Raw genomic sequence first — 13612 nt, forward strand, 5'->3', positions numbered from 1 at the left:
ACATCTCTTTGGTGGGCAGGGCTCATGGCTGGGGGTGTGGTTCATGCTCTGAAACCCCCAGATTAGTTTGAAAAATTATCCTTCCTTTTAGATTCACATTTTCCCTTGAATGTTAAGTTTTATTTTTAAATCCATGTGTGTGATGTAGTTCCTGGGATCCCATGACAGATGGGGGGAAATGCTGAGGAAGGTCTCATTAGTGAGTGGATAGCTTGGGTCTCCTGTGAACTTTATATTATCATACTCTGAACATATTTTCAGTACCAGCATGCTAAATGTTCACAAATTTCAGCCTGTTATGTAGACAGATGTTATCAGAAAACTATCCCTAGCAAAATGGTTTTTCTTTTTTCGCAAAATAGAAGACAAACTAGGAAGTGAGAAATGGTGTGGCTTTTGTCAGGTTTGACTTCTCAATCTTTATCTGAGAATACATGAACACTACATATATTTCTAATCACAGAGTCATTTTCTGATTTGTATCAGACTGTATTTATAAAACTAGATGTTTAATTTCAATTAATCATTTGCTGTAACTCTGAAGAACAGAATGCCATTACATTTGTAGTTAGACTTACACAGTGCCTCCCAGTTTTTCCCCCAAGAACACCCACACTTAGGCGCCCACCAGCACTTGCTCCTGGGAACTTTGAGAACGTGTTAAAGTAACAGTAACACAGCAGCCCAGCTGGTACCAGAACTCCCTGTGGGACATTTAAACCAAAGAGGTATCTAAATCCTGAGCTAGGAGTTTTGGGGATTTTGGTATGTGACCAGGGTTCAGAACCACAAACAGAACACTGAGTGCATGTGGGTCTGGACCTGCTTGCCTTTGGACCTGTCCCCCCTCCCTGGCACAGCCTTCCTTCCATGACTCATGGTCAGCTGGCCTTCGTCCCCATGTCGCCAGTGGAAGATGGTGATGGGATAATCTGGGGCATGTCTCTCTCGGACAGCAGCCCTGGCGGTGGCTGCATCTTTTCCAGGCTCCTGCAGGTGGGGACAGCCGACCTTGACCCGCCTGGGCTCCAGGAAATTACTGCCCTCCAATCCTCGGCTATCAGTGATAAGGCATCTCTCTCCCCTTTTCAGATATTTGCATTAACACCCCGTTTTCAGTCCTGCAGTGATGGACGTCTATTCTTGAATGAATGAAGTCCCTCCCAAACTGGCTCTATTCCCCCGGTGCCCACTTGGCACCATTCGCCATGTTGATGGTGTGGCACCAACTGCTGCTGTCTTCAGATCAACACTGTTCATTGTTTGGTCTCTAACGGAATCTTTTGATGGTACACTGCAGTTTTTTGCATATTGTCTAGTTTATGAAGTCTTGGTTTTTATCACCAAACCAAACAGAGCCATCAACTATTTTGTATTTTCCAACAGCACAAAATTGCATACACAGTTATTTATTGCAGCATTGTTTGTAGTTACAAACCATGAAGTTCCCCAAGAACCCATCCATACAAGTGTTTGAGTAAACTGGCTCATCCACACAGCACAGTGCATGCAGTGCATGCAGCCCCCCATAAAATGGGGACTATGGGGCATCTCTCAGCTGACATGGAGTGATTTCGAATCACGAACATACTGTTAAGTGAAAAAAGCGGAATCCAAAAGTGTGTCTATAGCATGTTAAAAAGTTAAAAAGTAAGATATGTGGGGCTGCCAATTGGCTCAGTTGGTTGAAGTGAAGTGCTCCTAACATCAAGGTTGCCAGTTCGATTCAGACATGGGCCAGTGAGCTGCACCCTCCACAATTAGAATGAAAACAACAACTTGACTTGGAACTGATGGGTCATGGAAAAACATACTGTTCCCCAATATTCCCCAATAAAACAAAATTTTTTAAAAAGGGGAAAGAAATAGATGTAAGAAACTCTAGAAATACCCATGTATTTGTACAAAAAATAAACTGAAGGACAAACCAGAAACTGCTGAGAAGGTCACTGACATTCATGTCCAATATGCTTGAAAAATAAGCCAGGGAGTGGGGACCCAAAATGGAACACCAACACCATGTTACAAATGTGAACTTTTACCATGATGAGAGTGGAGGAGACACAACAGCTGAGTGACTTAGGAAACAAGATTTTGACCAAACCAAGAGACAGAAAGACAAGATTGTGTGTTCTAGTTAGTTTGTTTTTTAGATGAATGACAATTCTGGAACTGTATCCTCAGACTGAAGAAGCTAGACGTATGCTGTGGGTAAGAGCTGCGTTTGACAAACTAGTTTGCTGACATAGGACAGCAGCTACACACAGAAATTGACATGTGTGCACGTGGTGCGACTTCATACAGATGTTTCCAGCTGAGCACTGGGGCCTGGAAGTAGGGTTTTCAGGCGGGAATTCTCACCCATTCTCAGGATTTTTTTTTGCTTTCCCATTCCCAAATCCCGAGATATAAACTGTTTTCTGTTCTCCACGATGAATCTTTTCCACAAAGTGATGACCAATACTACCAAACATCTGGGTTCAATAAGCTGATTTTCCCGATTTCCCAACCAATGTTTCTCTGGATTTGGGAATGGAAAAGCAAAAAATATTCCCAAGAACAGGCAGTAATTCCCACCCAGAAACCCTAGCAAGAAATATGAAAAGTGTCTAAGAGATACTTTGAGAATAGTATGGTAATTTCGCATTGTGAGTATTACTGGGTTCAAGGAGCTGATTTTCCCAATTTGCCGACCAACTTTTCTCGGGATTCAGGAACTGGAAAGTGAAAAATATTCCTGAAAACAGGTGGGGATTCCTACCTGGAAACCCTACTTGGAAGCAGAGAAACCCAGTGGTTGGGTGCACACCCAGAGCCCAGATCCTGGGTTCCAACAATGTCTCAGCAAAAGGACAGGGCTTCTTGAAATGGCTGACTCCAGGGCCAAGACAAGGAAAGTCCAAGGTGAGGCTGGACCATCTCGTGTCTGAACCAAGGAATTGCTGGAAAACTGATGGGGCTTGTTGAAAATCAGGAGACCTGTTGAAAACCAGGAGGCCATGTAGAGGCACTCCCAATGGCCAAATCTGGGACATACTGCAACAACAGGAAGATAGTAATGGGTTATAGCTCTCAAAATAAATTACTACCCAGGAGTTCACATTGATGCCAACTGCTGAATGACAGAGTCAGCAGCAGGAGGAACAGCTCCTGAGGGGACAAGCCACCATTGGAAAACACTGCACTAACAAAGGTTGCAGACAGGAATGTCAGTGGGGTTAGTGGGTGTCCTGTGATACGGTCAGGGTGTTGGCCTTGCCCTGAGGACCTGCACTCAGCCATTTAGTGATTACTAAGGGGACAAGAGACGTACAATGTGGTCACCATAACCAGCTGGTCACACACAGAGGGGCCTCTCCACACCTGGTGCCCCCACCTGGTGCCCCAACTAGGCACAGCATCACTTCTGAGGTTTTCTTGCCAAGAATGGATAACCCCAATCTACTGAGGGACCTTCTACAGATGAGGACCAGTGCTCTTCAGAAGTGTCACGGCCCTGAGAGACACACTGAGGGGCTGTCCCAGACATGAGACTGCGGGAAAGAGCTGTGGGCAATGAGTAAGACCCCAGCTCTACAGATCGGTCCTGGGCTCTTGGATGTTTGTTCTGTGGTTAGTTGAGATGTTATTTGGAGAAGCGGGCACACGAATTTGGTCCAACTTTTGCAACTTTTTGAAAGTCTGAAATGATTGAAAAGTGTACACATATTTTGTAGCAAACCCTTTGTAGTGGAACTTTCTATACACGATTGAATAAGCTCTTATTTTCACATACATCCACTCAATTTCAAGTAGGGCAATGAAAGCGTAAATGGTCTGGGAGGACAAAGGACAGGAGGAATAGGAGCACTCTGAACATAGTGGTGATGGGGGGGATCAGCTGACTTTCTCACAAAGGAGTAGCAGCTTCCTGAGCTGCCTCTGATGCTTAGGAGTCAGAAGTCCTGCCTGCCGCTGCCAAAGCGGCCACCAGATGTTTGTGGTAGTCCATCACTTGTTCTGTAAAGAATGTGTTTTCTTTCTCATGTACAGTCATCAGGATATGCCAACAGTATTATTAAAAGGCACCCAAAGACAATTTCCAGGATGTTTTCCAAGGGCTCTCCCAAGGCAAGAGAGGAGAAATCAGGCAGCTATGCTCAGGCTGGGGCCCTCCTTAGTCTGGCTCGCTGCAGCCACCGACCTCATCCACACAAGGCTGATCGGGGAGGTTGGGTGCAGAGCTGTGTCCCCCCATTGCCAGTGATGTCCCAACATTAAGAAGCTAGCCAGATCTCCCTGTCCTGAAGAGTTCTGTAAAAGTTTCTTACCCTTGCTCTAACAAGTCACCATGAACTCGGTGGCTTAAACAACAGGAATGCATCACATTATTCTGCAGAGTGGAATGTGAAATGTGACCTGAGGCTCTGGGGAAAACGCTTCCTGCCTCTTCCAGCTTCCAGAGGCACCCATGTGCCTTGCACGTGTCCCTGTCCCTCCTCCTCCCTGGCCTCTGGCCGATCCTCATCTTCTCTTTGACTCTGGTCTCCTGTAAGGACATCATGATGCCCTTGCCCACCCAGATTGTCCAGGACCACCTCTGGCCTCCATATCCCTAATCACACCTGCAGACCGACTAAGGCTGTGGGGACAAAGCCGTTACTGTGCCCAGCGCACCGCCCCAGACCAAAGGCCACTGGCCATGATTGGGGAGCATCTCTGAGCTGCTCAGTGCGTGTCTGTGCCTACTCACATCTGAGCCCTGCCCCTAGGACTTGTGCTCTGGGGCAGCTGTGGGGTTTGTCCTGATTCTCACAGCAACCCAGTCATGGACAGCACCCCCTCAGGGCTGAATGTAAATCCACGTTCTCCTGAAACTTTGGCACTTATTTGGCTGGCAAACAAAAGAAAGGGGGTGTCTATGCTGCCAATAAAAAGGCTCAGAAAGTCAGAATCAGGAACTATATATATGAACGGCCCCATTCTTGTGAAGTGTCTGTCTACCTAGACAGTTCCAAGTTTCTGTTGACAGGAGACATATATGGAGTCTGCTCATGACACCTATCACCCTGACAGCTTAACACATAACTTTCCCCACATATTTTATTACAAGCATGTCTTGTTTATACACAAATAACAAAATAATTAGCTTAAAAATAATCCAAAAATCGGTCATCAAAATGGCGGCATGAGTGAGCCTCTGGAAATCTTCCCTGGAATTTAAAACAAATCGACCAACTATAACTCCACAAAGAACTCCCTGCACAGCACACAGGCAAGACGAAGAGTCTCACTGCTGAATTCATGTAAATTATGGCAAATTATGTGAGCAGGGGACGACGGAAGGGAGAAGTGCAGAGACGGAGCTGAGCGGGCACAGGACACAGATATAGCACAGTGCTCCGAGCTCGCTGCATCCCGGAACTACCACAGCTGCAGGAGAGGGAAGAATTTGGACTGCTAGGGCTCCACTTATGGCCCACAGGGCTGAGGGGACAGCATATAACACGGCTGGCCGCAACGCTCAAGGCAGAGACCTCGGAGCAAAGACTGAGGGAAGAAGGCTGAAAAGGTGGTTTAAGCCCTCACTGACAAGGAGAGAACGGAAGCCTTAGGCACTGAGACTAGCTGTCCCCTCCCGACCCTCCCAGAGCTCACCCCGCCCCCACCTGCCCAGTGCTAGAAGTGGAACAGTAGCAGTGTCAGATAAAAAGAACAGAATATTTGCAGTTCTGAGAACTCTGGTGTGCAGACACAGGCTTGCAGCCCAACTCGTTCCAGCAAAAGGGAGGGAGCCGGGTAAGCAGCACCAGCTGTGGTGGTGGTCGCCGCCATTGCTCTGGGCCACCTCTCACAACTCACCCTGCCCCTGGCCCCACCTATCTGGTCAGATCCCTGCAGGAGTAAACAGAACTGCTGAAACACATGGGCTCTGAATCTGGTGCAGGAAGAGCTTTGGAACTTCAAAAGCTGTCCACATCCCCACAAGGACTCGGCGCCCTATGACCCAGGCGAACTGTTAACAGAGGAGAAGTCCGCCTTCCAGGGAATCCCCCCATTGTGTGAGAAGCTGGAACAGTTTAGAGAAAACATAACACTACAGTGTGAGAGAAAAAAAGGGCTGCAGTAGGAGAGAAAATAAAACATTCTACCAACAAGTATTGGAAAACAAAATAAAGACCTCTTCCTATCAACCTGTTGCAGAAGCCACTCCTGTAGATGTCTAGGAAGAGAAATAATAAATCAGCAATTGCCATGAATAACCAAGGCAACAAGACAACTCAGAAAGAAAGTGAAAAGTCTCCAGGAAAGGAAATTAAAGATATGGGAATATGTGACTTAAATGACAGAGAACTCAAGATTGCAGTTCTGAAAAAACTCAACGAGATGCAAGAAAATACAGAAAGGCAGTATAATGAACTCAGAAACACAATCAAAGAACAACATGAGCATTTTACCAAGGAGATTGAAATTTTTAAAAAGAACCAAATATAATTTCTGGAGATTAAGAATGAAATAGAAGAAATTAAGAATGAAATAGCCAGCTTGTTGTCACACAACAGCCTAGCCGATTGCTGCCCCCCGTGTATTTCAGGAGAAAAAAAATCTGTGAGACTGTGCCTCTTTGGGATTTGCTTATCTCAATGTTTTACACCTTGGGTCTCTCTGTCTGGTCACCAAAAGGGGGTTTGCAGCCAATAACGAGTAAGATTCCCCATGGGGGGCACAACTCAAGCCAGGTGGAACCCCATGGAGACCCCCGATGAGCTGCCTTAGAAGGATTTGGGAAGGGGCCTTGTCTCCCCTTCCCTCTGCCTGAGAAAACCCACTGGTAGTTTGGATTTCCCCTCTCACTTAATTGTGAGAAGAGTCTTTAGAGCAATAAAAGTAAGCTCTCTCTGCTCAGCTCTGTAAAACAATTTCACATGTGATATTTTCCCTCAAGGGAGTCACATATCACACCTCCAGGACTTTCTGCTTCGGCTATTTGAAGATCATCATAATTTGTTGGGTTATTTCTAAAATGTGATAAAAGAGTCTCACAGACCGTGTCAAAAACAATAACATTCCCTTGTGTACTTACCAATAAAAACCACAAGTTGGCTTCATTCTAGGCTCTAGTCTTTCATGACTGGAGACCCCTGGCCTTCTGATATTTAAACTGCATTAAGTCTCTGTTTCTTAAAAACATAACCCAAAGATGCCCCTTCTCCCACCCACACTCCTCGTGTTGTGCTGGACGCGACACCAGCTTAGGAAGCAGAGTTGACCAGATAGAGGAAAGAATCAGTGACATCGAAGATAGAAACCTGGAAATGACACAGATGAAAGAAGAAAGAGACTTAAGACTTAAAAGAAATGAAAGAACTCTACAAGAACTTTCTGACTCCATCAGAAAGAGCAATATAAGAATAATGGGCATACCAGAAGGAGAAGAAAGAGAGAAGGGAACAGAGAGTATATTCAAATGAACAGTTGACGAGAACATTCCAAACTTGTGGAAAGAACTGTGTCCTCGAATCCAAGAAGCAAATAAAACACCTAATTACCTCAACCCCAACAGGCCTTCTCCAAGGCACATTGTGTTGAAGCTGTCAAAAATTAACGACAAAGAAAGAATCCTCAAGGCAGCCAGGGAAAAGAAGATGGTAACCTACAAAGGAAAGCCCATTAGATTATCATCGGGTTTTTCAGGAGAAACTCTACAAGCCAGAAGGGAGTGGAACCAAACAATCAAACTATTCAAAGAGATAAATTATGAGACAATAATAATGTACACAGCAAAGATATCCTGTAGATATGAAGGAAAAATAAAGACCTTTCCAGACACAAAGAGCTGAAGGAATTTTCTAATACACGACCTGCACTACAAGAAATACTAAAGGAGGCTATTCGACCACCATTAACAGGGACAATTTGTGGCAACCAAAACATAAAAAGGGGGAGAGTAAAGGCCTGAATCAGAATATGGGAATGGAGGAAGTAGGCATGCTGAAGAAAATGGAATGCTCTAAATATCAAATTTTCTTTTACAAAAACTTAAGGGTAACAACTCAAAAAAAATCAAGAATTCAAATATATACTGTAATAAAAGAAGAAACAGAGGGAAACATCATAGAATACCACTACACAGAAATAGTAGACAAAAAGAAAAAGGCAAAAAAACAATGGAGACACAGCCTTACCAAAAAACTAAAGAGAGAATGACAAGAAATCCTCATGTATCAATAATCACCCTAAATGTAAATGACTGAACTCACTAATAAAAAGGCACAGAGTAGCAGACAGGATAAAAAACTAAACTCAACCATATGCTGTCTCCAAGAGATACATCTCAGCTACAAGGACAAGCATAGGCTCAAAGAGAAAGGGTGGAAATTGACACTCCAAGCAAATGGTACCCAGAGAAAATCAGGTGTAGCCATAATGATATCAGATGAAACAGACTTCAGGGTGAAAAGGGTAACAAGAGACAAAGATGGACATTTCATAATGGTAAAGGGGACTATACAACAAGAAGACATAACAGTCATCAATATTTATGCCCCCAATCAAGGAGCACCGAAATATACCAAGCAACTACTAACAGAGCAAAGGGAGAAATTGACCAAAACACAGTTATACTAGGGGACTTAAATACATCATTGACAGCTATGGATAGATCATCCAAACAGAAAATAAAGAACGAAATAGCAGCCCTAAATGACACATTAGATGAAATATTTTTTTTCTAGTGTACATGGAACATTCTCAAGGAGAGACCATATATCGGGACATAAATCTAACCTCAGCAAATTTAAGAAGACTGAAATCATACCAAGCATATTCTCTGCTCACAAGGCTTTTAAATTGGATATCAACTGCAAAAAGAAAGTAGGAAAACCACAAATACATGGAGATTAAACAGCATACTTTTATGAACGACGGGGTCAAAAAAGAAATTAGAGGAGAGATCAAAAGATACATAGAAACAAATGACAATGAAAATACATCCCACCAAAATTTTTGGGATGCAGCGAAAGCAGTTTTAAGAGGGAAATTTATATCATTACAAGCCTATCTCTAGAAACAAGAAAATCACAAATAAATAACCTCACGTTACACCATATAGAATTAGAAAAAGAACAAATGAAACCCAAGGTAAGCAGAAGAAAGGAAATAATAAAAATCAGAACAGAACTAAATGAAATAGAGAACGAAAAGGCAATAGAAAATATTAATGTGACAAAGACCTGGTTCTTGGAAAAGATTAACAAAATAGACAAACCCTTGGCTAGGCTCACTAAGATAAAAAAAGAGAAGACACAAATAAACAAAATTATAAATGTAAAAGGGGAAGTTATCACGGATGCCACAGAAATACAAAGGATCATTCAAGAATACTATGAAGGACTATATGCCACCAAATTCAATAACCTAGAAGAAATGGACAACTTCTTAGAAACATAGCCTTCATAGGCTGAACCGTGAAGAACTGGAAAATCTAAACTGACCGATAACCAGTAAAGACATTGAATCAGTCATCCAAACCTTCCCAAAAGCAAAAGTCTGGGACCAGATGGCTTCACTAGTGAATTCTACCAAACCTTCAAAGAGGATCTAATAAAACCCTGCTCAAACTCATACAAAAAATTGAGGTAGAGACAGTACTCCCTAACTCATCTTATAAAGCCAACATTACCCTGATACCAAAACCTGGCAGGGACAACACAAAAAAAGAGAACTACAGACCAATATCTCTGATGAATACAGATGCAAAATTCTAGCAAATCGAATGCAACAATGCATTAAAAAGATTATTCACCACAACCAAGTGAGGTTCATCCCAGGGGCTCAAGGATGGATGGTTCAAAGTATGCAAATCCATGAATGTGATACATCACATAAACAAAATAAAGGACGAAAAACATATGATTATAATCAATTGATACAGAAAAAGCATTTGACAAGATACAACATCCATTTATTATTAAAACACTTAATAAAACAGGTATAGAATAAAAATACCTTAACATAATAATGGCCATATATGACAAACCCGGAACTAATCTTTAAATAAATGGTCAAAAATGGAAGCACTTTGCTCTACGTTCAGGAACACGAAAGGGCTGTCCCCTATCACCTCTGCCTTTCAACATAGTATTGTAAGTCTTTGACAGAGCAATCAGGCAAGAGAAAGAAATAAAAGGCATCCAAATTGGGAATGAAGGCGTTAAATTGTCTCTCTTTGCAGATGACATGATGCTGTATATAGAAAACCGTAAAGATTCAACCAAAAAGCTACTAGAAACAATCAACAAATGCAGTAAAGTGGCCTGTTACAAAATCAATGTACAAGAGTCCATTGCATTCCTATATACTAACAATGAAATATCAGGAAAATAAATTTAAAAAACAATTCCTTTTTCAATTGCAGCAAAAAGAATAAAATACCTAGGAATAAACTTAACCAAGGATGTGAAAAACCTATATGCTGAAAACTTCAAGCCATTTGTAAAAGAAATTGAAGAAGACACAAAGAAATGGAAAAACATTCCGTGTTCATGGCTTTGAAAATCAACATAGTCAAAATGGCAATATTACCCAAAGCAATTTACAGATTTAATGCAATCACAATCAAAATCCCAATGGCATTTTTTAAAAGAAATAGAACAAAAAATCATCAGATTTGTTAAGAACCACAAAGACCCTGAATAGCCAAAGCAATCCTAAGAAAAAGAACAATGTTGGAGGTATCACACTCCCTGACGGTAGCCTGTACTACAGGACAACAATAATCAAAACAGATGGTATTGGAAGAAAAACAGACATGTAGACCAATGGAATAGAATTGAGAATCCAGAAATAAACCCCAGTAAATATGGACAGATAATTTTTGACAAAGAAGCAAAAAACATACAGTGGAGAAAAGACAGCCTCTTCAATAAATGGTGCTGACAGAATTGGATAGCCACGGGCAAAAGAATGAAACCGGACTGTTATCTGTCACCATGTACCAAAATTAATTAAAAATGGATCAAAGACTTAAGCATAAGACCTGACACAATAAACTGCATAGAAGAAAACATAGGTACTAAACTTATGGATCTTCGGTTCAAAGAACATTATGAATTTGACTCCAAAGGCAAGGGAAGTAAAAGCTAAAATAAGTGAATGGGACTATATAAAACTTAAAAGCTTCTGCACAGCAAAAGAAACCATCGACAAAATAAAGATGCCGCCAACTGAATGGGAGAAGATTTTTGCAAACTGTGCCTCTGACAAGCGGCTAATATCCAGAATACACAAGGAACTTGTGCAACTCAACAACAAAAAACAAACAACCCAATTGAAAAATGGGCAGAGGACCTGAAGAGACATTTCTCCAAAGAGAACATACAAATGGCAAATAGACATATGAAAAAATGCTCAACATCACTAATCATCAGAGAAATGCAAATAAAAACTACAGTGAGATACCACCTCACACCAGTTAGAATGGCTATCACCAACAAGACAAATAGTAACAAGTGTTGTAGAGGCTGTGGAGAAAAAGGAACCCTCATACACTGTTGGTGCAGACTGGTGCAGCCACTATGGAAGAGAGTGTGGAGTTTCCTCAAAAAATTAAAAATAGATTTACCGTATGACCCAGCAATCCCTCTCCTGGATATACACCAAAAATATCTGAAAACATTTATCCATAAAGACACATGTGCTCCAATGTTCATTGCAGCTTTATTTACTGTGGCCAAGACATGGAAACAACCAAAATGTCCTTCGATAGACGAATGGATAAAGAAGTTGTGCTATATACACACAATGGAATATTATTCAGTGGTAAGGAAAGATGAATAGGACCATTTGTGACAACATGGATGGATCTTGAGAATATAATGCTAAGCGAAATAAGTCAGACAGAAAAAGCAGAGAACTCTATGATTTCACTGATATGTGGTATATGAACCAAAAACAACAAAAGAAGACAAAAATGAAAAACAAAACTCATGGACACAGACAACAGTTTAGTGGTTACTAGAGGGTAAAGGGGGAGCGAGGTGGTAGATGAGGGTAAAGGGGATCAAATATATGGTGATGGAAAGAGAACTGACCCTGGGTTGTGAACACACAATGTGATTTATAGATGATGTAATACAGAATTGTACACCTGAAATCTATGTAACTTTATTAACAATTGTCACCCCAATTACTTTAATTTAAAAAAAAATCCAATGCATTCCTATATACTAACAATGAACTCTCAGAAAAAGAAGAAAAAAACTCCTTTTGCAATTGCAACAAAAATAATGAAATAGCAAGGAATAAACTTAACCAACGATGAGAAAGACCAAAAATCAAAAAACATAAGAAAGTTTTTAAAGAAACTGAAGAAGATTCAAAGAAATGGAAAAACATCATAAGTTCATGGGTTGGTAGAATTAACATAGTTAAAATTGGTATATTGCCCAAAGCTATATACAGATTTAATGCAATACCAATCAAAATCCCAATGGCATTCTTTAAATAAGTAGAACATAAAGTCATCAGATTTGTATGCAACCACAAAAGACCCCAAATAGCCAAAGCAATCCTAAGAAAAAATAATAGCGCTGGAATTATCACACTCCCTGACTTCAGATTGTACTACAGAACAACAATAATCAAAACAGCATGGTATTGGCAGAAAAACGGACACACAGACCAATGGAATTGAAAACCCAGAAATAAACCCACATAAATATGAAGAGATAATTTCTGACAAAAGAGAGAAAAACACAATGGAGAAAAGAGAGCCTCTTCAAAAAATGTTCCTGGGAGAACTGAAAAGCCCTGTACAAAAGAAAGAAGTTAGACTGCTGTCACAGAGTACCCAAGTTAACTCAAAATGCATCAAAGACCTAAACATAAAACCTGAAACAATAAACTACATAGAAGAAAGCATAGGTGCTAAACTTATGGACCTATGCTTAAATACTTAAGCATAAGCCCTAAAACAATAAACTGCATAGAAGAAAACATAGGTACTAAACTTATGGACCTTGGGTTCAAAGAGGATTTTATGAATTTGACTTCAAAGACAAGGGAAGAAAAAACTAAAATAAATGAACGAGACTATATCAAACTAAAAAGCTTCTGCACAGCAAAATAAATGATTGACAAAACAAAGACACAACTAACCAAATGGGAGATGTTTCCAAAAACGCCTCCGATAAAAGGCTAATATCCGAAATATATAAATAACTCATACAACTCAAAAATAATAAAAACAGTCATTTTGAAAATGGGCAGAGTGCCTGAATAGACTTTTCTTCAAAGAGGATAAACAGATGGCCAACAGACATATGAAAAGATGCTCAATATCACTGATCATCAGAAAAATGCAAATAAAAACCACACTGAGATATTCACCTCACTCTAGTTACAATGGCTATCATCAAGACAAATAGTAACAAGTGTTGGAAGACTGGGGAAAGAAAGGAACTATCATACACTGTTGGTGGGAATGCAGACTGGTGCAACCTCAACAGAAGGCAGTGTGGAGGTTCCTCAAAAAATTAAGGCAATGACCATATGACCCAGCATTCCTCTTCTCGGTAAATACTCAAAAAAATCTGAAAATATTTATCGATAAAAATATATGTGCTTTGATGTT

At 40.9% G+C, this 13612-nt stretch overlaps 1 protein-coding gene across 1 annotated transcript in view; it reads left to right on the plus strand.

Annotated features, from left to right (window-relative positions):
* Positions 1–900: 900 nt before the first annotated feature.
* The window catches only part of LOC308499048 (uncharacterized protein), a gene marked incomplete at its 5' end in the record, with an annotated part of 92260 nt that continues 79548 nt past the window's right edge, over positions 901–13612 (plus strand). The window contains one exon of the mRNA XM_081051831.1: positions 901–996. Coding sequence (XP_080907957.1) covers positions 901–996 — 96 coding nt within the window. The remainder of the gene's footprint in view (positions 997–13612) is intronic.

The sequence above is a fragment of the Rhinolophus hipposideros genome (genome assembly GCF_964194185.1).
Source record: "Rhinolophus hipposideros genome assembly, chromosome: 6".
Taxonomy (NCBI): Eukaryota; Metazoa; Chordata; class Mammalia; order Chiroptera; family Rhinolophidae; genus Rhinolophus; species Rhinolophus hipposideros.